The sequence below is a fragment of the Gasterosteus aculeatus genome, chromosome 5 (genome assembly GCF_964276395.1).
Source record: "Gasterosteus aculeatus chromosome 5, fGasAcu3.hap1.1, whole genome shotgun sequence".
Lineage (NCBI taxonomy): Eukaryota > Metazoa > Chordata > Actinopteri > Perciformes > Gasterosteidae > Gasterosteus > Gasterosteus aculeatus.
In genome coordinates, this window is record NC_135692.1 from 12,233,082 (window position 1) to 12,259,115 (window position 26,034).

The following is a 26,034-nucleotide window of genomic DNA, read 5'->3' on the forward strand; positions in this document are numbered from 1 at the left end:
TCTGCTGCTGAATGCAGTTGTGTTGCTCCAGGCGACTGTGCCTCCGTGCAGGCATGGAAACTTCTAATGAGCAATTAGAAACTGCTAAATCTGGTGCCTCCTACAGCTACCAGCAAGGTGTGCACACATCGAGTACTGTTTATATCAACTGTATAATAGCTTAGGGCACAAATAACAAACAAAACCGTAATAAACAAACAAGGCTGAAGGTGTAGCTGAAAGATAACTCAATGACTTGGCGACAATTCACAGCACAACACCAACCTCCCTGCAACGTCAGCTAAAATGAGGGCAAAATGTATAACGAGACACCAGACAACGCTCTCCTGAAATATGTCAGCATTGTTATTTGGGTAAATCTACAGTAAAAAGGCTTGTAGAATAGTTATCCACAAAAGTAAATCCATCGTAAGCCTAATCAAGCAGTTAGCTGTGTCTTTTTCATACATACACGAGCAGTAAATTTATTTTGTGCATTTAGTTACTTTTTGTTTGTTGAAGGTCGATCGATACGAGTGTTTCTGCTTTAACATGGCAGGATTTCACTTGTTCTGTTTAGTACATCCATCAATAAATCAAATCAGGATTGTTGTGACATCGGTGTCGGTAGGGACAGTTTATTACTGAGGGTTTCTCAAATGTCAGAAAAGACATTTCATTTTCTATTTTTGGTCACGTCGGATGTTGCCTGCCCATTGGAAGCGGATGCGTTGGGAGTGAGGACGTTGTTACTGAATGGCAGGTCTGTCCCTTTGAACGCTGCAGTGATCATTAATGATGAGAAAATGGCCGCATGCTTCTCACAAGAAGCCTGCAAGACAGAAAAAAAAAATCTGCTTTTATACCCCTAAGATTGAAAGTCACATGCACAAAAGAGAAGGGTCCTCACCCTGGGTAATATTCTGACTGATGCATTACAAGCCTGAATATAATGTTCTATCGGTCGGGGAGGGTTTCCATTCAGAAAGAAGGGGATCATTCAAGTTTTCAGCTTTAAAATAAACCGGGGACAACGGTCTAAACATGCAGCGACACACTGCAAACAGGCCACGCTTCATGACAAATTCAGCACACGCCTACGGGTACAAGACGTGGTCACATCCAACTAACATTCATGTTTACATCCCCGAAAGCCTCCGATTGAGAAGATGAATCAATATGAACTTTCTCCATGTTGCACAGCTAATATTTACTTAAGCTCATGATGTTCCAATGAAATGGGCGTCACAGTTGAATCTGTTTATCACAGAGGTTTACGATGTCGCGAGCGAGGATTTAACAACTCTGGAAATTTATGATGGAGATTTTATTATTTCATTGCTGCCAGCAGCACACGACAAGTAAACAGTGGGAATGCAGCCATCAGACTACCAAAAACTTCCAGATGTATTATAGATCCAAGCGTCTTTGACCTTTTGACCCCACTCTGCACATCTGATGGCCGGAATCGGGAGTAAAATGGGTACCAGCGTACGTTTGGTTGCACATAAAAAAAAACTCAGGCAGTTTTTTTGCACAAAAGACGATACTTGGTGTTGAAAATGAAAGTTAATGTTTAATTTTCTTAACTTTATCTTTATTTTCTCTGCACCTCTGCCATGCTGGAGGTTTTATTTAGTATCTACATCTCCATCATTCTGCAGTTATGAGCCACACACTCTGTGACATGGTCAACACAGTCACTCTAATGTCCCTGATAAACCAGAGGGATGAAGAAGAAATCTCTCTGGCAGGATCACAGACTTTGCAGACCGGCACACTGAACTCGTCCAACTCTAGATGGTTAAAACAGCCCGAGCATGGTCAGAATGACACGTGATGAGCTGCTTTCTTACCACACACGTCTGGGGATTGTATAATATTTATCATCCTTCTGCTGCTGTCGTCACCGACTCGGCCCACAATGCAATCTGATTGTCTTCTCATCTGATGAGTAATGTGACACTTGCCAGTATTTTGTTATTATATATCTGCTGCATTTGTCATATCAGCCAATAAAAACAGGTTCTTTTATTTTTATTTTCATTGTTTCTTAAAGTGTGACTGTAATATTGGCATGGCCCAACGTGGCATGTCATGAAGAAGTAATAATCTTAAAAAAAAAAAAAGAACCATCACACTTTTTCTAAAGCAAACAACACTTTATGTGCATTCACGCTGAAAAGCTTAAAGGTGTGGAGCTAGCCAGGCTTTCCCCTTGCCTCAGATCCCAATAGCTGTGAAAATGTCATGCTTTTATTAGCAGATGGTGGCTTTCCATTGCAAGGAAACGCATCACATCAAGGCTGTCGAAAGTGATGGTCAAAATAAACCCTTTTTCCGTTAATGGATAACTATTGATTCTGTGTTTTTAATATATTTGTGGTTTTGACCTTTTGCTGTGTGAATGTTTTTCTTTCCTGCCTGTGACCTTGTTCCAGGACAGCTGTGATTTGGGCCACTAAATTATAATATCTTGTTCGGTAAGATGAGGCCATAACCTGTTATGAAACACACGCCGGGTAGGCTGTGCTAAGATCACGCTGGAGGAGGGTTCCGGGCTGCAGGAGAACAATCCAGCACTCCATTAGTGTGAGTGTTTCACCACCTGGGCAGCGAACGCACCTCGGAGCTGGACAGAGACGCACGCAGCTGCCTTTTTTTACCGTTTCAGGTAGAGCTAGTATTCTCACAGCTAGGCAGATTGATGAAAACATTTGTTCATGTTGGCAGATAATAATTGAAATTGTGGACTTGTTGGGCGGCTGTGTTCCTAAAGAGGACTCTCAAGAGGAACGGAAATTATTTTGGAACTTTTTAACGCTACATGTTAGCTTGTTCACATCGGCAGTCACAAGCTTAAAAGCTCGAAATATCCACAAGGTTTGCAATCAAAAGGGACATTTAGATAATTGTTTAGCCTATCAGCAAAGACGTAATAATTCCGATTGACATTCATCCACTAAACTCTCGCAGTGTAATCAGGATTATGATTTGAGCCGTGACTGTGGAGCACCGTTTTAGGCCCGGTTAAGTCTCTGCGTGTACCCTAAAGTGCTCTAAATGGACACTTGAGAACCTCCAAAGCATCAAAAGGTCACACTGATGTGAGTCATTGAACTTCAGCAGCAGCTCCAGAAGGGAAGGTGCATCATACATCACAGATGTCGTCCCATCGCCTGCAGAGGAGCGGAGGAGTTTAACAGCAACGGCAAACAGTGAATGTTTAAAACGTTCATTCAGTCCGTGTTTACCAAGGCGGCAGTCCATCACGTTCATGGCTGTAGTCGTAAACATGCCAATTTCCTGTTATTACCCTGGCGAAGGATACTACTGGAAGGACATGAGACTTTGCTGAAAAGTCTAGTTAGCGAGGACTGTCATGACGACCATCGCTTCTCTCACAGTTCAAGGCTGTGTAACACATTTACAGCTGCTCTAACTTGCACAAAAATGAAACGTGTAAGTGAGCGGTAAGTTGATTTACATTGTTGCAGGTTGAATAAAAACATTTTTTAGTTGCGAATGTTTTTATTTTTTTAGGCCGTTATTGAAAATCTAGAAAATGAATCTTAGAAATTAAAATCTGCGTATGTAGCATTCATATCATGGTCTGTAATTGTACAAAAATCAGCATAAAAATGGCTTTCTGTACCTGTATTTCTGTTATTATGGCATTTGAGAACAGACTGGCTGGAATTTACCAGGAAAATCCCAGGATCACTTTTATTTAGGAAAGCAGCCCTATGTTTCTAAGAAGCTTCTGGGGGGTCAGACCTTCACTTATGAGCAACACCAGGATTATGCTTCTATAAACATTTATATTTCACAGTTTAAGCTACAGCTGCATGAACTGGATGTGGAGGTGGGGGAAACTGAGAGCACAACTAACGGACAGTTGACTGCACACACAAATCTCTGGCATCCCTCCAATGGATTTTTTGATCCCACAGTGACCGCAGGCTTTAATGCAATACAGAACAAACTGAACCCGGTTTCTTCTGAATTCTGCTTCTAGTTACTGCAGCAGATCACCGAGTAATACAGCTTCCTACGGCAGAATTTGTAAAACGTTTTTGTACAGTACCTGAATCCCAGTGAGATCAGACAGGATTCTGACAACTGGATCGCTGCTACACAGTAATATGAACTGCGCTCTTTAAACACTACATAGGCATCCATTGTTAATTTGCACTCTTTCCCCAACTGAAAAATGATACAGATTTTCTTCTGAAATACAAGGCTGCAGCACCTTGGACTTGCTCCTCACAGCAAAAAATATATTTATTATATTGTCCTAGTTCTTGTTTCTTTGGCAGCTGATTCACGCTGGATGTTGGTGAGTCAGAGCCCAGGAAGAGTGGAGGAGCATGAGTGGGTTTTCTGATGTTTGTAGCTTGACTTATGAATGTTTGGGACCTGCTGGAGCGCTCTGCGGGGCCGTGACATGCTGTGCATCATAGAATGGGAAGATTGGTTGAACGGAGTATGACAGGGAAGTGGACTGACATTTTTTTCAAATTGTATTTTTTTTTTTCTGTTATAGCTAAAAGTAATTAAAAAAATATTAGATTAAAGAATATTCAACTAATGTAATTGAAAATAAGTCAAAGTATATTAGGTTGAGAAACATCAAGGAAAAATATATTACGTTGGTCAAAATATGTAACAGAAGAATTAGTCAAGAGACTTAGTCGAAAAATGTCACAGAAAAAAAGTTTAAAGATATTACGTTAAAAAATGTCAGAAAAAAAGTCACATGTCAAAAAATGTCACGGAAAAGAAAACTCAAAATATATTGTGTCAAAAAAAATGGTGTCCTCTCCGACTCTCTCTGTGCCTCCTTGTATCTGGATCCATCCTCAGATCCAGATGTGAAGCATCATATGCCGGTGACTGATGAACGCCGCCATCATCTGCTGTCACCTCAGTGACAAACCCGGTCGTGATTGTCCCTCTTTGTTTGAGCCCGTGTGGGTTATTTACTGCCATCACTGAATCTTCTTCCGCCGGTGGCATTAGCATTTCTAGGGTTGCACCAACATTGCCAGTTTCTAAACCGGGATGGTCAGAGGCACAAAGAGATTTCCTGGCTTTCAAAGAGGAAGGGTCAATTAAAAATGCATGCGGGTGCTTTTTGTCATTATGGAGCCATCAGTGGTTGCAGGTTGACAATACGATTTAACATCATGGAAATAAATGAGTCTGAGCTCATTCATTATGGATGCCCGTTGGTTTCTTGTTCCGGATGGCCATTGTGTCATTTCTAAATAGATGAAAGGGTCGCCAGCACCGCGGTATATTTCAGGATGTAAAGCATTTCTTCTGCTGTCCGTCAGAAACCTTTCTGTGTTCGGGGGTGTAGTTGGTGGACCCAAATGCACACGTACAGCAGTTTGATTTTTTTTTTTTTTTGCCAATGGTTTTATTTCCCATTACAACGTGGGAACAAGAAAAACAAAGTTCATCTTGGGATGAGAATATAAATCATCGTATTGAACCTTTCTAGTATTTCAAAATGTATGAAATAACCATGTTTTGCATACAACTGTGTAAATTCCATTATTGATACATTTAATTGAGCCATTTGATTTGATTTCTGCAAAAATGAAACATTTCTGAGTTAGTATGTGCTTGTTATCATATAGAAGTATCGCCCAACCGTGTTCTAAAGATGATTACATGGTGTCAACAAATGTAGGTCAAAACAAGTGTTTTGTAAGTGATACATTACAAAATGTGAAACGTCTGTGTTGCATTTTAATGAATGCTCTAATTGGGTAAAAGAAATTATTCTGTTCTGGTTAGACAAATCCAACGTGACAGCAGTCACTTCTAAACCACCCTGCTGTGTGACTCGGAGTGACAATAGTGAGGAAAGACCGGCGAGAACGCAGGTTATTCTCCTACCGTTGGCACGGATGGTCACCTCGAGTTCTGTTCTAAATACACTGATTTATTCCAGGTCCATTTCCTATTCAACCATTTACATTTAAGCTTCGGGCTCAGCTGCATCCTCCCTTGTTTGTGTCTGCGAAAAACTAAAGCACTTCTGTCACCTCGCCCACTATTCCGCTGCCTATTTACACGATGAGCCGAGCTCCTGCGTGTTTATGTACACTGTTGGACATACAGTAACTCATTTGTGACACTGCTGTTCCAAAACGTGACTCGCTTTTTCTTTTGTATAACATGCTGAGGAGATGCGTCAAGGCCTGTCGATTTAGCCATCCAAAGGCCTTGAACAGCCGCCGCGCGCTGTGAAACACATTTCAGTTTTTTTCCAGTTGTGTAGAAAATGTCTAATGCCCATCAATGCATTTGCTCCTCTGCTCACTTTAAGTTTGGCTGACAGTTTATGCTTCTTAGAAAGAAAGCTGTAGAACAAAAGATCTAGAGCTGCATCTAACAATTCATTCATTAATTTACTCTGTAAAACTTAAAGTTGCAGCTCTATATTAATGTGTTTTGACAAGACATTTTTTGCTTCTTTGTACATTTCATGAATTCTTACATTGATTTTCTTTGGCTAATATATCATTTCTCCCTGATCCATTTATTCTCCTGTTTTCATGAATACAAAAGTATTTTCACTTTCAAAAGTAAAAAAGAAATGATGATGTTTTTCTTTACCCTCGAAACTCCTCCAGACTCAAGATCTTTGGTAAATGATTTAATAGATGTTACAAATCAGAATTTCAGGTCGGCTGTGTAAAGCCGGTGTCAACCTATACAAATGACCTGTACAAAAGTGCAAAGTATCGAGTACAACTAGTTTTGTGAAAAGTATCTTTTGAGATCATTATACCAACTTAAAGGTTCCTTTTGTCTGTTCTTTTTCCCTCAGGTGGTGCTCGTATTTGCTCTCAGCATTGGGGCCCTTGTTATATACTTCATAGATTCCTCTGAGTAAGTATTTTTTCAAATTACTTCTACTCTGGTTTATAAATCCCTGTTTAATCATTTCCGTAATATGAATCTAACACAATATTTTAAGAAGCTGAAACGTGTCCTTCAAGGGTTTTGGTCCTCATGTCCATTATTATAAAATGTCTCCAAGACGAATGTAGAAATGTAGCACTTGTAGTCTTTGTTGATGTGTTATTGAAAGATGTGCGTTTAGCCAGCAACCGGTTCTTACCCACTCGTATATGATGCATGTGCGTGAAGTACATGCAGTGCTTTGTGCCCTGTGTGTGTGTGTGTGTGTGTGTCTCTGAGAGCGCGTACTTGCTGGTTGTTATGATCGAATCTCCTTCCAGGTAAAGCGCTCCGAGCTCGCCGGTGATCGCTGCTAACAAAAAGCGAGCGCTCACAGACGCTTAATCTCTCCATCGACAGGATCGGACTCTGAAACGGGGCAGGAAAGACCCGAGTTCCGGTTCAAAACCAATTACCGTCACTCATCCCACTGGAGGAAGTTGGAGAGCCTTTTAGCTCCATGTGCGACAGCGGTGTTTGTACAGGATGTGCCATCAAGAAGCACAGCAAAATAAACCAAGATAAAAGCTTTTTATCAAGCCCAGGCGGAGGGGTGTTAAGTCAGAGAGAGATTAAATGCGTTGTAAAACTGGGTTTGTTATTCCACAAGACAACAGGCAGCTGAGGGCTTGGCTTGCGGTTTGCGCGCATGATCTCATTTCATCACCTGGACGGGCTCAGGTAGAGTTACATCCTCACCAGTGGGGCCTTCCTGTTCTCAGAACTCGCGTGTAGCGGCGCCCCACATGCATGAAACGCATTGTATTGAAGACTTCCAAACAATACCTGGTTGCGGGGAGATGGAGGTGGAGAGGGGGGAGAGGCCCCCATCTCATCACCGACCCGATCATCAACCGAGTGTCGCTTCTGTGCATCAGATTGGTTGAAAGATAATCCCGGTGATGTTGAAATGTTACCTCGTTTCACTCCATGAGGAGTTTATTTTATTTATTTTATTTTTTCCTTGACAAAAGCGATTGGCTTTAATCCGACTGGTATTAGACAGCACATTGTTACTGTTGAATATATATATACTAAGATGTATAGCCTGCGCTTGGGGGAAGGGTTCTGATCAATCAATCCCGGATTGGTTCACTTTTGAGGATCAATGAGGTAGAATTATCCTGGAAAAAACAAAGCTTACAGATAAGTCACAATGTATTCCTGCAACTGTTTTCTTAAAATTCTAGTAGAAAAAGACTGTACAACTTGTTTGCTGTTAATCATCTCATTCACCCGATTGGCTGCAACGAATCATTATTAACAATGAATCTATATAATTTCATTTCAAGTTCCAAGTTCCAAGTAGAGGTCTGGTTTTATTTTCGAGCGACTGTCCAAAACCCAAATGATGTAAAACCCCCCAAAACTGAACATCCTCACAAATCAAAAGCTAGGAGCAGCAAATTATTCCAAAAACTAAATAGTTTTACATACATTGTCTGGCGACTAGAAAATGAATTAATCTATCGACTAACAGTTTCAGCACTAACACTATTAACATCTCACTGTTTCTATTACGGAAATCTTCTCTGCTGTTTTTTTTTTTTTTTTTAAATGTAATCAAACTATTCGTTCAACTGCTATGTTAATCAAACATATATTCCACAGTGTAGCTGTACATTACATTAATGAATTGATTGTGAGTGTACAGTAAACTGTTGTCATTCAGGTGTGAATTTTGAGAAAGGGTTATTGTTTCATTTTCAGCTCATATTATTATGACACAATCCTACTAACCTATTACAGTCCATTCACCTGGTTAATTATTTCTCTTTATTTGAATTCTTAGTGCCAGATACAAGCTTTTTAAGGGTGAGACTTCACTGCATTGCTAGTATTTGCTATGGCTGCCTGATTTCATTAAAGAGACATGAACCCTGCATGCAGTTAACCCTTAAACTACTGCCTTGGCGCTGCATTTCCATCATGTTTTTATTTGTTTCCGGAAATGTTTAAGAGATCGGCAATGTGGGCCTGAGAGGAAAACCGTGGCATTTTCCTAATGTGATATGGCGCCTGAAATATGACACGTTTTTTTGCAGTTATTTAAGGGTTAATCAGGCATTTTGACAAGTTATTGCTCGTGTGACAATAAATGCATGTCCTTTCTCAACAGAAATAACATTTTTCAACACTTAAGTTCCCTCTTCTTTTCGAAACCTTAAAAGTGGAAAAAGGAAATGAAGAATGCATCTTTTACGCTTTTTTATACCATTGATATGGACACACACATGCATTTTACCAACCCTATTCACATCTGAACACCAATATTACAGACATTAAAACTCTTTGCTTCTCTCTCTCTCCAGTCCTATCGAGTCCTGTCAAAACTTCTACCAAGACTTCACGTTGCAGATCGACATGGCGTTCAACGTGTTCTTCTTGCTTTACTTCGGCCTCCGAGTAAGTAGAACAAACAGATGTCCTTTATTTGCACTCTTATCTGTTTATCTGAAAGCTGTGAATCTCACCTCGAAACTCCTCCTTTTCCATTAGTTCATTGCTGCCAATGACAAGCTGTGGTTCTGGTTGGAGGTGAACTCGGTGGTGGACTTCTTCACGGTTCCTCCGGTGTTCGTGTCTGTGTACCTGAACAGGAGCTGGCTGGGTAAGGATGCTCCCAGTGCTCACGCTGGCGAGTTATTAGGCCCGGCATTGTCTGGGGATTTTTGAGCTTGTATTTCCCGAGCGCTTCTGCTGCCGCCCGGTGGATTTAAATGTGCCTTGACAGCGGTCAGTGAACGCACCAGATATTCTCAGCATGTCGAAATGCTCACACCTTAAGGCTGGCGCATGCTTCTGCGTCTGCGTCGCGCTGAAAACGCAGAGGCAATACTAGGCTTTAGATAGACCTTACAAATCTGGTAATTTTGCGATAGAATTAGCTATGGGGGACATTGCATGATATGCATGAAAAGTTTGAATGTTTCTTAACATTACTGAGGAAATAGTATATCAAATTTAAAAACTCTGATAAACTGAACATTATTCATCAAGGCAATGCTTGTTTGCAAGACAACAATTCAAATATTATATGGATTTCATCCTGTGTGGTAAACTTGCGTTTGTGCAACGTCATTAAAAGGAAACAGAATTGCTGCCTTTTTTGGGGGGCCATGTGTTGTGGGCAGCGGGCTTTGTGCTGCAGGTGTCATTCACACGCCCTGTAATAACACTCGCGTGAAATCATGCTGTGATTATAACACGCAGGAATGGATTGAAAAGACAGGTAATAGGCTTTGCCGGGGTCTTGATCGCTAGAATAGGAGACAATTTGCTAAATGTGTGAAGCTCATCACTTGGAGAGGTCTGTGAGGAATTACAGGATTAAACGGGAGCTCTGTTTTTTGCTGCATTGTTGGCTTTATGGCTGCTTGTCCTTCCCCTGTCAGCTGAGAAACAAACCTTCCATGTCGCAGACACTATTAAACCCCCTCTACTTTAGATTCAGTATGACAGCTTGATGGATACAGTTGTTATGCAACTGTACCTTTCAATACTGTCTGTGTTTTTTCCTCAAGCGGATGTGCTGCAAGTGACTTTTGGTGTGAAAACAACAAAAAGCAGAACTAGCCAGTGCTGGTTGCTGATGCCATCTAGTGGACATGAGCAAGCATGACAGTGTGGCCATGATTTTGTTGTGAGATATGAGAGGCAGCCTGGCCTGTGAATATCATTGGTTGTGGATCATACTGACAGTACAGCGCTCAATTTTACTAATTATTTTATCAGCATAGTTGTTGCAAGCAGTGTTTATGTCATATCTCGTTTTCTTGTGGATAATTTATGTGCAACGTTTCAGAATGTGTGTGGGTTTTTTTTATCGCACGCACATGTATCACGTGTGTTTTTGTGAATCCCTCTGTGTAGTCTGTGTGCATGAAAAGATCTGTTAGCAATGGGTGTAATAACAAAGGATACCATTCAGAATAGATTGACAATGACACCAATGAAAACTATATACTTCCACTAGATTTAGCTTGATGCATTTTGATCATTGATCTGTGTTTTGGGTTTGTGAGAAAAATTCAACAGATCAATGCGATGCTGCTAATTTTGTGGAGCATGGACTTACCCATCACTTATTTTATAAAGGAATTCAAATGATGTTGCAACATTTTCTCTACATGATTATTTGGGCTACATTGCCCAGAATTCCTGAGTCAAACAGCGTGAACATCACTGTGGTTCTGTTGTTGCTGTTACCATACTCGTTGTTACTGTTTGTGTAGGTGTTGCTGTGTTTGTTGTTTGCTCTGCCATACAGGCCCGCTCTACAGTTCTTCCATTTTCTGTATTTCACACTAACCGAAGCAGCACTTCATTGCAGACAGTAAATATTTGAAGCATTGAAGCACATAGTTCACCGAAAAGGGATTTGAATGCTTTCGCATTGTATTTCAATTTTAATCTGCCTCCAAATATGAAAAAAAGAATTATTATTCAAGTTTTAAAAAAAATATGCTGGCAATTCTTGTTGTTTTTAACATGAGCTCCAGTGGAAGTACTTTTGTCAGACATAATCTGAGTCAATATGGGCAGTGAGCAGTTGGTCGTGGAGGATTAGTGACTGATTCACTGTTCGGTTTAACTGAGTTCAAACTGGTGAAGAGGTCATAACCAGCTCAGCCGCATCTGTTCGCAGCTGTCCACCTCCCTCCTTTGATCAAAACTAAATCCCTCCGTCTGAACATGTTGACAAAAATGAGAAGCGTATTCATCATTGTCATGGATAATATATTTGGTCTCGCTAACATTGATGCATGAAAGGCTTGCAAATGGAAAAATGATCAAAAATAGTTTAATATAAAAACACATTCTTGCAGCTAATAGGTACAATGATGCTGTCTGGATTTAGGAGCTGATTTTCTGACCTGTTGCAGCCGCTAAATGATGGAGAGTTAAGAGCACAGCAAAGTGCACTGGGACCGCAGGAAGTTGGCTAGTTCAACATGTTCCACCTCCAACATGATTACGTGTGTGTAGTTCCTTGTTTAAAATAACATTAACAACTAAACACCAGTGACTCATTACTTGTACAATTTAGTTTCTAGAAGAAAAAAAACTTTAATTGCAATTGATGAATAAAAATGTGCGATTAATTAGTACATTTTTAAAAATTGGGGGGGGAGGGTCTACAGTTCGGGGGGCTGCGGATCTCATCGCTGCTTTTTGCAGATGATGTGGTCCTGATGGCATCTTCCGTCTGTGACCTCCAACTCTCACTGGAGCGTTTCGCAGTCGAGTGTGAAGCGGTCGGGATGAGGATTAGCACCTCTAAATCTGAGGCCATGGTTCTCAGCAGGAAACCGATGGATTGCCTACTCCAGGTAGGGAATGTGTCCTTACCCCAAGTGAAGGAGTTCAAGTACCTTGGGGTCTTGTTCACGAGTGAGGGGAAGATGGAGTGTGAGTTTGGCCGGAGAATCGGAGCAGCGGGGGCGGTATTGCACTCGCTTTACCGCACCGTTGTGACGAAAAGAGAGCTGAGCCGGAAGGCAAAGCTCTCGATCTACCGGTCAATCTTCGTTCCTACCCTCACCTATGGTCATGAAGGATGGGTCATGACCGAAAGAACTAGGTCACGGGTACAAGCGGCCGAAATGGGTTTCCTCAGGAGAGTGGCTGGCGTCTCCCTTAGGGATAGGGTGAGAAGCTCAGCCATTCGCGAGGAGCTCGGAGTAGAGCCGCTGCTCCTTTGCGTCGAAAGGAGCCAGTTGAGGTGGTTTGGGCATCTGGTGAGGATGCCCCCTGGGCGCCTCCCTAGGGAGGTGTTTCAGGCACGGCCAGCTGGGAAGAGGCCCCGGGGAAGACCCAGGACTAGGTGGAGAGATTATATCTCTGCACTGGCCTGGGAACGCCTTGGGATCCCCCAGTCAGAGCTGGTAGATGTGGCCCGGGAAAGGGAAGTTTGGGGTCCCCTGCTGGAGCTGTTGCCCCCGCGACCCGACCCCGGATAAGCGGTTGAAGATGGATGGATGGATGGATGGATTTTTAAAAATCCATTGTAGCCTTAAATATTTATTAATTAGAGACATTTATATATTCATATTGTTGCATTTCTTTAGTTTGAATGCTCGTTGGGAAGGAATGTCTGAAAAGAGCAGCATAACTTTGTAGCAGATCTGATGTTGTAAATGTCATATTATTTGTACTGAAATGATTTGGAGTAGATTTGGTATTTTGCTGAAATGCCATGTATTTTACATTTTTTTAGATTAAGTGGACTTTGCAGACATTTCTGTCAGCTGTTGTATTTCCTGTCTTTGCAGCAGTGTTTTTCATGCTGCACATTTAGATTTAACGTCAACTACAATAGCGGTTATTACATCAGCTAGGGATTATTTCAGAATCACTAAATCCATAGAAAAACACGATGATTGCCAAAGCCTGTCATTTTTTCCCCCCACACACACAGCTTTGCTGATAGTTCACATGACATCCTGCTACAAAGGCGAGGCATGCTGTTCTTGTCCCAAGATTAAATTATGAAATTTGCTTTGTCCAGAGCGGTTGTGGGGTTATCGAGATGAGCTGTAGGTTACCTTGTGAAGCCAGCTGACGGCCAGACTCGCTTCCTTTCCCTGGACGAATCCTAAAGGAGCTTACACTCTAATATCCTGATGGGGGGAAAAAGGGTTTGCTTTAAGCTCGATGAACGCTTCCGATCACAGCAAAGGATGCTGTGAAGGTTTGAGGCGAAATCCAAACGGCTTCTTCAAAAAAGGGACCTTTTTTGACGCCAACCTGTTTTGAAAACGTATATTTTTGTATGTTTTTCCTCTTTTTGGAGGGGGGTCATATTTTCTAAACACGATAGCTGGCAAGCTGGATGCAGGATGATGAAGATGTCGATGTGAAGAAAGTTTCGGACTTAACGTTTGCCGACCAAAAGTAACTTCCAGACATGATTCCCGCCAAGATGTTAGTGTACAGGCTGCCCGATGGAGAAACACAAACTCAGATGATTTCAAACCCAAGAAGGCGCAAGAAATCAACCGGGGAGCTCTTTCAGAATGGCTACAGGGTCAGGGTGGGACACGTCACCGAGAAAGAGGACCAGGACAGCCTCTGCTACCGCCTGGGTTCATGCTTCCATGTAATCTCCTATTGGGGTAAGACCAGTAGGACGTGGGAACAGGGGGGAAACTCCACTAAAGCTGAATGCTGGCGCGTCCAGAGGTCTTCGGACTCCAGCTGGAGCGGGTTCAGATTCAGGATTTGCTGGCAAACGCTCACTTGAAATGGGAAATTAGCTTTTGGCAACCTGCACCACACTCGCGTCATTTCATTAAACAAATAATTTATTCATTTTTGCCTGGATGAATGATTGCCCGTAACCTCTTTGATTTGTGTCATTTGGAACTGTCTTCAAATCTATTACAGCAGCAACATTTAAATCACACAGGGATGGATTTTACTTGAATTGTCACTCTGGCTGAGCTGGCTTTTAATTGATCACGCAGCAGCAGCGACACTGCGGTGGATTGATCTTTTTGAGTCAGAGCTATGAATCGTTCGGCAGTAAAATGTATTTATATGATACAGTTGATCTGACTTTACGTAGAGGACCGCAGACTGGTTTTATCACAGCTGATTTTTTTTGGTGTTTTGATGTCCTTGTACCCTTGGCAAAGTTCATTTTTTCTTCCTATAAATATCCTCAAATGTAATTATTTTGAGGTTGAGGCGACCGTGTCCATCTGTCTCTAATCCAGGATTTTGTAACTTCCAGGTTTAGAGTTTTCATTCAGGAGGAATGAAAGTTGTGTCGGGTAGATTACTGTGATTAAAACACTTACGCCGTGAAGAAATACCTGGAATGTTGCGTTTCTTTTTAATCTTTTCTCCACATATTCCACAAGTTAGTTTTTTGACACGGTGAGGCTCTGTGTCGCTTCATCAGTTGGAGTTGAGTTGATTTTTCTTTCTTAAAGTTTAAGTCGATAGACGAGGGTGAAAGTATGAAAGGTACGGTGTTCCTGCACAGCCAAAATGCTTTTGTTGTTTCAGTTGTTTCTATTCCCCTCTGATAACTTCTTTATGGTCTTTTTCTCACAGGCTTGAGGTTTTTAAGGGCCTTAAGGTTGATACAGTTCTCAGAAATTTTACAGTTTTTGAATATACTGAAGACAAGGTAAGTGGATTCAAATCTTTGTCAATGTATCTAACTGTTTGTAATCATTTAACCTGTTAACGTCTGGGCATTGTAAAGTGATTGGGTCTTTTTTAGTAGCTATAAGCATGAATATATTTATATATCTGTATACCAAAGTAGAGGAGTGAGCAATGTCTTAGGGGAAGAGAAATACGCATGAGTGCTTGCTTTCATTGGATGTGGTAAACATCCACATCAAGCTTACTCCTCGGTCCTGCACTCAGTCACACGAACAGTAGGATCCAGTCTTGAATGAAACAACACTCTGTTTGTCGCCATGGTGATAAGTGTAAAAGCTTTTTGTACAGATTTGAGGAAGAGCTTATACACTACTGTTTTAAAATAATCTCCTCTCTCATTCACTCAGATGAAAGAAAAGACAGGATAGCGGTCACGCAAGGACTTTTCCTACTTACTCTTATTCAAATAAAGTCCCCCATAAAAATATTATATATACAGAGAGGAGACTTGCATTGCATTTATCATATCTTCTAATGGGATGGTATAAAATAGCGCTTTTTGTGGAAATGTGTTGTAAGACCACTCCAAATAATAGAAAGTATATAATGCAATTCATTATGTTCATTAAATAAACAAAAGAACTATGACAACAGCTGTTTTTAGAATTGCTTTAAGTAATAAATCTTATTTAATAATATCAGTTGAAAATTTCTAGAAGTTTTTTGTCACTGTGGCTCATCTTATTACTGAATACTTTATGGCCACTGTACAATGGATTTGAAAGCATTCAACTTGTTTTGATATCCAATATACTTGATACGAATGAAATTACTAATTATTAACAACTTAACAATGTTTGTATGTTTTTTATTTTTAGTAACTCGATAAAGCTGGTGAACCTGTGTTCAATCTTCATAAGCACATGGCTAACAGCAGCAGGATTCATCCATTTGGTGAGTTATTGGGAGCCAGTCTGTGAAAGTATGCTAGTATATTAAAAAGGGCTCATTACTAGTGCATACTTTCTATTGCATTACCAAAACCCCTGTTTTTTGTTTTCCTTGACCTCTTTTTCAGGTGGAAAATTCTGGGGATCCTTGGGAAAACTTCCAAAATTCCCAGACACTTTCCTACTGGGAATGTGTCTACTTACTCATGGTTACGATGTCCACTGTTGGCTATGGAGACGTTTATGCAAAAACCACCCTGGGCCGTCTGTTCATGGTCTTCTTCATCCTTGGTGGTTTGGTAAAAATCTCTACTTACTGAATAATATCCTCCATGCTGCCAGTCGGGTTAGCGGGTGCCGTGATGCTCTCCACCTGTTGTTTACACTGAGCTGTTTTTGGGGCTCACCACTCCACCACCAGTATGTTGCATGCCGTGCATTTCATGAGTTGTCTACAATGTTGCTGCATTGGTTTAGGTTAAATGCTGAACTTTTCTTCCGTTATTTATGATTTCCTATATGACATAGACGATTGGATATTTATTGTTTTGTTATTAACTTTGAGAGTACTGCGGTTTCAGATGGCTCCACCCTCCCCTCCCTATTTCCAACAAACACAATGACACAGGGAGGATTTGTTATAGTTCAGCTAAATGGATGGACAACATCACGTCGGACCCTGATGGAATATTTAAAGACATATTAGGGGATAAAAATGCATGAATCTGAGATTTTACAGAATACTGAAGATGATTAAATACTTTCTAAATCTTACAGAAAACATTTTCTACAGACCGGTGTAAACTACCTGATAAAAAAAAGTGGCACAGGATTCTTTAGAAGAAATCGTTATGCAGATCTATAAAGTATTATTCAGGAGGGAATTAAACAGCATGGGGACACAGTCAGTCTCAAAGGGGTTTATGTGACACTTCATATGTAAGAAAAGACTAAATGAACTTTGAATCAATACGTTTACCATTCAAAGTAATCTAGTATTATAGTCCGGGAGAACAGTTTAAAGTATGAGGCTAAACATTGTTAAGACCCATATAATTATTTTTAATATTATAGTGAACATCACAAAAATGATGGCATCTGCTATTAAATCAATGAAAAAAGTTTGTGGTCGCCATCCATTTTGCAGCGCTACGCAAATCATCTTGACGTGTGTTTGTTGGACGAAACATGGCACATAAGGCTTTTTCTTATTAACTTCTGTTTTTCTATCACAGATTGACATACCGCTCATCAGCTGTCATTTTTCTCCTTTATTCTACCAATATCCGTAAATATTGGCCTCATATTTTCATTTTTCATACTATTATTAAGATGAACTTTAGGCTACATTTTTTTATTTCTCTTTTTTACTGTTAACAAATAAACACGAATACTTCTCACAGTAGAGTTCCTCTTCTAGTCGGGTTTCCTGAAAAAAAACAGATAGAGGACCTGCTCTTCTGTTCCTTCTTTTTTTTTTAGTCTTTTCTTCTGTCTCTTATCTTCTCCTTAGGCCATGTTTGCGAGCTACGTCCCTGAAATCATAGAGTTAATAGGAAACCGCAAGAAATATGGTGGTTCCTATAGTGCGGTTAATGGGAGAAAGTAAGTATTCAAGGAGGCTCTACTGCCTCCGCCGCAGTAGAACCTTCTCTGCATGCCCTTTTCTTTTTCTTTTTCGTGCATGTAGGCCATGTTTGCTCGCTACGTGCCAGAAATTGCCGCTCTCATCCTTAATCGGAAGAAATATGGAGGGAGTTATAACTCGACCAGGGGCAGAAAGTAAGTCAAACAGATGAAAAAAGAAGCAAACATTTAATGGTGTGGTTTTGTGTGACTCAATTAGCCCTCTCGTAAAGAGGTGACATTCTCTGATTGTTGCTTTAACAGATGTCATGAAACTGGGATTTGAGATGTAACGATCTCGATTAATAACTAAAGTCACACTGTGACTGAAGAACTTGGCCATGATTAATGAGTAGTTTATTGTACTGTGTCGCTGCTGCTTTATGTGTGTGTGCGCAAGCTGTCATTGGTGCCCGTCATAAATGAATGGTTTTCTACTGCAGAAATATCTATCGCAGCAATTTTATGTCTGTTATTGAATTCTAAAAATATGATTTTCTTTTTTAAAAGTAAACATATTTGAAAGCAGTGTATAATTTGAACCAGTATTCAATCTATCAGTAAATATACATTATAGATTTAAATATATTTGCTGCGAGATTTGGAAAAAAATGTATCTGAGAACAGACAAAAATAACTCGATAGAACATATATTTTTTCTGTGTAGTCGTGAACACATTTATTTCTGTGTTTAACACATTGGATTTTCTCTTCAATCCGCCCTTGTGATATAAACTAGATGTCCCAGATACTGTTGAAAATGTATTGAATAGAGCAAGGATGTTTTATTGCTTGTGAATGTAATATTTTATTATTAAACATGTTACATTCAACAAGTTGTAATTGTTGCTATGACATCCAGTTTTATATAACTTGAACAGTGATTTAACACAGTTAGCTGTTCATAAATCACTGACTTCACAAACTGTGAATGTGTGAATTGAGAGAAAATCCTAAATGTTTGGCTTGTTGATGTATATCTGGGCCAAATCTGTGTTTGTAAATCAAATGTTTGTGATTCACACTGATCTTCGTCTGCATCCATCCAAACTTAAATTTGAACATTGATAAATTGTTTAAATAACATAAAATTATTGATAGACTGTTCTACTAATAGGTTACCTTCTACCTAGGCTACCTTAATTAATAATGTACAGTATGGAGTTACTATGGGTAGGAAACAATAATAGAGTATTTAATTCATGATAAATTCATAAATATGGTTTTCAAAGGCAGAGCCTTCAAGACCATAATAGGGTCATGATTACAAAATTCTAAAGGTAATAAAGTTAAGCTCACCTGAATTCAGTATTCATTATTTATTTAAATGATCAAACTCAGACATCCAATCCTGAATGCCATTGCTTGCTTCATGCTGACTTTTTGGAATTTTGTTTCCTTGTTCTTGAAAAACGTTCTACTTTGTGCTGCTATGCTTGTCCTTTTGTCCCGCTTTGCTTCTGAATATTCTTGGCCTTTATCTTCAGTCTGACCTACACCCTCAGGGCTAAATACAATCTATATTTAATTCACAGGAATAGTTAGTTAGATGATAAGAATGATACCACTCCTGTCCTTTATAGAAGATATTAAGGTGTAATATTAAAGACCTGAGAGTGGAATCTTCTTGTCTAACTCTTGCCATAAGACACTATTCCTTTAACTTATACACGTATGTGTAGCAAGCTTCGCAGCTGTTTCTAAAGATAGTGAGATTCTGGTGGATGCCTCCAAACAAAATACGGCTTTTTGTAGCATGCTTTCATTTTTTTCCCCTTAGTTTTACAGAAGCCGGATATGGTTTTGGAAACTCTCTTAAACCAAATCTTTACTTCTTTTTGTTTTTTGAAGAAAAGTCAATTAGAGCTTCGTTAGTCCTTTTTGTGTACTTTGTACAATGTTGTATGAATTCTAATTTGGTAATCATCTGTAAATTGAACACTAATAATCCAACTTAAGCTGTTTTAGGAGCTGAAGCAAACAATCAGCTTGTTTGTGTTTTTCTATTTAGTTGTAAATACTCACACAAACAACCGGTTGACAAAGTGGCTTTTCACTTTTAACAATCTGGTAGCAATATGCCACTGAAAGAAATTTAGAAAAATCTGCATCTAGTTTTAACACATTGTAATAAAACAATGATTTTTGCATTACATATTAATGCAACATTTTTTTCTATTTCCCTCTGTTTTCTTTTTCATGTCTACTTGTCATTAGCATCATCATCTACTGTCATACATTTAACATTCGCTTGACTATTTTCCTATTCAACTTTGTTGAACAAGCGACGCAAAAAAAGTCAAAACAGTGATTAGTAGTGAGTAGACATCTGAAATTATTCTATAAAAAAAAGCATAAATTATATCAAGCAGACGTACAGTAATAAACACAAAGCGAGTTCCTTACATAAAGGATCTGTGGGAATCCAGATGAACTGTGGGCTGATTTCATAATCTCCATCTAAGTAAAACTCTCATCCCCTCTAATCTGAAAGTGAAATCCACAGTGCTCTCTGACCCGTTCATTCAGTTCTCACTGAACATCCCTCCCGTGACACAGTTTTTATCATTTTAAATAATAATTATAATACCACATAAATCCAAACAGTACTCATTACGTTTCCATTACACTTCACCTCAGATTTACACTTTGATTCCAGGACGAAGATGACGATAAAACAATGAGTTTTGTGTGTGTCTGTAAATGTGTGTTTTTAGCTTTTGACTTTATTTCATATTGCACTTTAGTTTCATTATGATTCTGCACCTCCTCTTTCAGGCACATCGTGGTCTGTGGTCATATTACTCTTGAGAGTGTGTCCAACTTTCTAAAAGACTTCCTACACAAGGACAGGGATGATGTCAATGTAGAAATTGTTTTTCTTCATAAGTAAGTGCAAAATGTGTAGCGCAAAACTACCGAGCCCCGGAATGAACATGGAGGTGGGAAAAATTGAAGGGTTATAAAAGCTATATTTTCCCATTTGTCTCGTCCTAATGTTTGGACCAATCTGAAGATATAATTCAGTTCAGTCTACTGAACTGAAATCAATCTATTTTCATCATTTTTATTGCATTATCTACCAAAACAATAAAGATATTTTCCTGAAACTTTGATATTTGTACTTTACCCTCCATGTTCTGTTCAGAGTCTCTGTAGAAAAACAATATACTGCTCCAAACAATATACATTATCTTCGAGAGATTATAAATAATGTTCCTCCTCAAATTGAAGTTTCTCCCTTTTCCTCTCAGTATTTCCCCTAATCTTGAGCTGGAAGCCTTGTTCAAGCGCCACTTCACTCAGGTGGAGTTTTACCAAGGATCCGTCCTGAACCCACACGACCTGGCCAGAGTTAAGGTGACTAACAGATCCGCTTTCAAAACCGCGATGTCTGTGAAGTCCATCCTCGAGCTGACTGACAAGTCGGATAATATATCATCCGTTTGCCTGGTGTGATTTTTGTTTCCAGATTGAATCAGCTGATGCTTGTTTGATCTTGGCCAACAAATACTGTGCCGACCCCGATGCTGAGGACGCGTCCAACATTATGAGGTAGAGCAAAAACACTTAAGAGAGATCAAGATTTACACTTTTTCTGTACACTGTGACCAATTTACATAGTTTTCAAAATAAGAGACATGGTTTGATGTTCAAGGACCAATTGTTTTCAGGGATTGTAAAGTGGGAATATGTTTACAAACCATTTCAGAGCTGATTTTGAGATGGAAATAATCACAAAGTAGCAACAACTTTCTCTCAGGGAGAAACTAGTGAATCAGTTACAAAACAATTCCTTCCATATGAGACAAGAAACTGTTTTGTCTTTGGCTTCTCATCCCTTGGCTTAGATAACTGCCAGCAACGAATATGTTATTATTAAGTTTTATTTGACAAATTATTATTATTGATGCCCAGAAAAAGGGGACAATGATGCAGAAAAGGTTTCATGCAAGTGGTCTGATTTCTGTTCTGTTCTCTCTGTCATGCTTCAGAGTAATATCGATCAAGAACTACCATCCCAAGATCAGAATCATCACTCAAATGTTGCAGTACCACAATAAGGTTGTGTAATCCGCATACTTGTGTCATTAACTACTGTGTATGTGATTATGTTTGGTTTACTACTTTTGTTCTGCACTGATGCCATTATGTGGTTTGTGCCTTAAGGCCCACCTTCTGAACATCCCGAGCTGGAACTGGAAGGAGGGCGATGACGCCATTTGCCTCGCGGAGCTAAAGCTGGGCTTCATTGCTCAGAGCTGCCTGGCCCAGGGCCTCTCCACCATGCTGGCCAACCTTTTCTCCATGAGGTCCTTCATCAAGGTAGCCACAGCTAAGATTCACACACCTGTGCCCCCTGGATTACATTCAGAAGTGATGTTGGCCATAAACACAGTCGGAATAGTCAGAAAACGATGACGCCAGATGGGGCCCACGTGCACCATCTGGTGAATGGGGATTAACTTGCAAAGAGAAAATGGAACAGACTCTCTGTGTTTTGTGACACGTCTTTGTTGTAGATTGAGGAGGACACGTGGCAGAAGTATTACCTAGAAGGAGTAGCCAATGAGATGTACACCGAGTACCTATCGAGTGCCTTTGTGGGCATGTCCTTCCCTGTGATTTGCGAGTAAGTACACACAAAGACTTTTTACGTAATACTGGAATGTTTTGTTTTTAGGAGCTAACAATTTGCATATGAAGAGTCAGTCTTGGCGATAGGTTGAAAGGCTATGCATTTTCCAGGATTTCATTCATCTATAAGATGATACTTTCAAATGTTTTTGAGCTTGCAAATGAAATCTCTTATCTTGAGCCTTCTTTTCCTCAAACCTTGCAAGTTATCCCGTTACTATGACAAAACAAGGACTCCAAATCACATGATGATCATCATAATCATTTTGTAAGCTTGAGCTAACCCAGCTGAAACAGACAAAAAGCAAGCATCTCCCACTCGCGCCTTCTGCACATTCATGAAAATATGATTGTAATCATAAATATAATATGAATTTATCATATTTATGTATTATAATCACAAACATATTTATTCATCTACTATATCGGTTGAAGACTAGAAGAAGCGTTGGTAAAAAAATGAGAGGAAACATGGGTGCTTAGGCTCGTGTGAAATGAAGACGTTTTCTTAGAAAATATCTTGTTAAATTATTGTTCTTTTTTGCAGACTCTGCTACGTGAAGCTAAAGCTGCTACTGATAGCTATAGAGTATAAGTCTGATCAAAGGGAATGCAGGTAAGTGGATGTGCCCTCAGTGGGTTAGTAAACTCCATGAATGCGTCAGTATTTACCTTCAGCGATGAAGCTACTTTGAATCAGCTTTTTCTGTTGGACTGCAAACACAAGCAGCTTTGCAAAATGTCCTAAATTAGTGTCTTAATTCGAGGAGTTTCTGATAACATCCCAACAAGTTAACAGGGAAGTGGAAGTAATTTCCTCCAAACACAGAGGACGATTTCGGTGTGAGTGGTTCCTCTAATGCACTGCTCGTTTTATACCATTTGGTCTGCTTTCATCGGCTTATTGTAATAAAAGGGCTCTCGCGCCAAATGAGTTACGGAAACAAATCCCAACGTGTTGCCAAGTGATTTGTGCAAAACCTTTTGGTGATATAACTGTCTACCGTGACATCTTTGGTCTGTCAATCCTCTCAGCACCCTGATAAACCCCGGAAACCACGTGAAAATGCAGGAGGGGACGTTGGGCTTCTTCATTGCAAGTGATGCCAAAGAAGTGAAGAGGTATGTTAATGAACGGGATTGTTTCAAAGAAAAACATATCAGGCATCAAGTCACAAGGCAACTACAAATACAAACATTATGTAGAAGTATGAAGGTCAAAGGTAACTTTTCCAATCTTCAAATGCTGGTAGACAATTCAAAAAGCAGTTTATAATATTTCCGATGTTTGTGCAAAAGATGGATTTAAAAAAACAAATTGAATGAAATTGAATGGTAGTAGATAGTTTAACAGTAAGATGAGGAGCTGTGATTGGTTGGTTTAACATACTGGTAGCTGTTGATAGCCAGCAAATTGTTAGCAGATGCTATAATAGACAAGTTATGTTGTTTAAGTGGCTAAGAAAAAGCAGCCGAGGGTGGTTATGTTAGTGGGTAAGGCCACATGCCGCCAGTGCTTACGATATAGTATTTTTTTTCTGGTAATGCAGGAAATAAGTGAAGATAAATAAGTAACCAGATTCTTCCTGATCAAATAAATCTCCGTTCTTCCATTTTGACAGTTTATTCTCGAAGCATCAAATAACACTATGTGTTTCTGCTCGGGAGTGACTGCATGCAAAACTGCTTGTTGCAGACGTACTGGAGATTTAATATCTGTTAACACTTTATTTCAACATGTTGCACATCGACTAAAGTGTGATTCTTGTTTTTCTTCCTTAGGGCGTTGTTTTACTGTAAAGCCTGCCACGATGATATTAGTGATCCCAAAAGGATTAAGAAATGTGGGTGCAAGAAATGTAAGTGACACTTTTAAAAACATTGTATAAGTTTGTTTGTCTTCAGTAACATTTCTTTCCCAGCACTGAGCGGGACGGTGTATTTACATGACCTAAATAGCCATGTGTCCAAACCATTTAGTTCCTGCATTAATTATTCACTTTCTTGTAACTTGTGCGTGAAGAAAGGTCATCGGGTTTCTTTCCGCAGCCAAAACAAACAGGTGCGCTCCAAGTTCCCCTTGTAAACCTACACGTTTGGGCCTCCGTGTAACATAAATACCTGCCCAGGTGAATCAGTCAGTTCACTCAAATTACAAAACCCAGCTTTCCATCTATTCTTTCAGATTTTTTGTTATGAGGTTATTCAGGGTAAACTCGTTCTTTATTTAGGCTTTATTTGTATTCCTTCTTTTTGGGGGTTCCTTAGGATCAGAGGACAGAGATAAGGATTTATAACAAATTAAAGTTTTCCTAGACTAATGGCGTATTGTAAATACTGAGCAAAACCAGTAAACTGATCTGATAAACTGAACTTTGTGATGTTAACAGGCATTCACAGAGACTGTTAACACCACAGGTACCTGGATGTATTATTTATCTCTGCACTTTAAAATCATCATGTGCCACATTGGTGCTCCTTCTGTTGGATTCAACCGTCTTGTCTTGTTCTAACCACTACAGCTAACACCTAATCTTAACATGTGTGATGTGTTCTCTTCCTGCTGCTCGGGAACTTGACAAACTTTCCTTAAAAATTCACTTTATAGTGATATATTGTGAGTAATGTGCATTCATTTCCCTTCCAAAAACAAAACCTGCAACCCCACCCCACCGATTGAAGCAACCCGTTTGAATGTACTGTAAATGTTGCATGCACAATGGTTGATGCTGCCCGGATCCGCCCGTTATGTGCACGTCGTTTTCAAATGGAGGGTAAAAATAGACCAAGAAAAAAAAAGCAAACATCCATTTTTTTATTAGGGGGAGAGATAAAGTTAAACAGTTGAACATGCAATGCCCAAAGCTATTGGATTCATTACTAACAGAGCATCAATAATGCCGTCGTCCCCGCTTGAGGTGGTAGTTGTACTTCATTTCACCACCAGATGTCCCCATCGTCCATTCAAAAACACAACGTCCCTGCACGAAGAGCAGAGCAAGAAAGCCACCAGGACGAGAGACGAGGAACATCTCTCATTTTAACTGTTTAACAGAAGGAATAAATGGTTTGAAACGCAGCCCAAACCAGGGTTATTTAGTGAGGTGGCACAGTTTCAAACAGCAAACGGCAAGTTCCCGGGGAGGGGGGGGGGGGGGGGGTTGTTATGTGTTTGTTAAGAATTTTTTAATGGATGTATGGTCTTGCACAAAATGTTGTCACATTTACTGTCAGTTTCAACTCTCAGCTAGAATTAGAAACCAGTTCTTTTATTCAAGAGTTGTAAACTCAATAGACATGCTCCAGTCATGTCCCGTGACACAGTGGACATGAGGTTGGAAGGGTCACGTTGACGTGAGGGCTGAAGTCATTTTTGTCTCTTCTGCTGCTGAAACAAAAATAATGACTTGCCCTTCTCTCACCTTCCACTCATGTCACACTTTTACCCATCACCTCTCGACTTAAGGACATCATCTTACCCCCCCCCCTTCCCTTCCCAGTACCCCATATGTCCCACTAATGGCCTGAACCGATTTAACCACAAAGTGTGGAACAAGTGAACAATTCCTAATGTCACATTTGCACGCTATCGAGACAAAGTCTTATGTTGTGCATCTCAGCAGCAGCCGTCCTCTGTGCCCTGTCTTGCCTTTGTCCAACTCTTCCTCCAGAACGACCGTCTGCATTAACCTGCTCTTCCTCTCCTCTCGTCCGAACCCCGTGACTGTAGCCAGGAAGC

At 40.0% G+C, this 26,034-nt stretch overlaps 1 protein-coding gene across 1 annotated transcript in view; it reads left to right on the forward strand.

Moving 5' to 3' along the window:
• The window catches only part of LOC100462713 (disks large homolog 5), an 81,994-nt gene that overhangs the window by 40,297 nt on the left and 15,663 nt on the right, over nucleotides 1-26,034 (forward strand). The window contains exons 24-39 of the mRNA XM_078103435.1: nucleotides 6,827-6,888; nucleotides 9,273-9,366; nucleotides 9,460-9,571; nucleotides 15,025-15,100; nucleotides 15,960-16,035; nucleotides 16,160-16,330; nucleotides 17,545-17,636; nucleotides 20,436-20,546; nucleotides 20,912-21,017; nucleotides 21,130-21,212; nucleotides 21,653-21,722; nucleotides 21,828-21,983; nucleotides 22,181-22,290; nucleotides 22,843-22,911; nucleotides 23,331-23,417; nucleotides 24,078-24,154. Of these exons, the coding sequence (XP_077959561.1) occupies nucleotides 6,827-6,888; nucleotides 9,273-9,366; nucleotides 9,460-9,571; nucleotides 15,025-15,100; nucleotides 15,960-16,035; nucleotides 16,160-16,330; nucleotides 17,545-17,636; nucleotides 20,436-20,546; nucleotides 20,912-21,017; nucleotides 21,130-21,212; nucleotides 21,653-21,722; nucleotides 21,828-21,983; nucleotides 22,181-22,290; nucleotides 22,843-22,911; nucleotides 23,331-23,417; nucleotides 24,078-24,154 (1,552 nt within the window). The remainder of the gene's footprint in view (nucleotides 1-6,826; nucleotides 6,889-9,272; nucleotides 9,367-9,459; nucleotides 9,572-15,024; nucleotides 15,101-15,959; nucleotides 16,036-16,159; nucleotides 16,331-17,544; nucleotides 17,637-20,435; nucleotides 20,547-20,911; nucleotides 21,018-21,129; nucleotides 21,213-21,652; nucleotides 21,723-21,827; nucleotides 21,984-22,180; nucleotides 22,291-22,842; nucleotides 22,912-23,330; nucleotides 23,418-24,077; nucleotides 24,155-26,034) is intronic.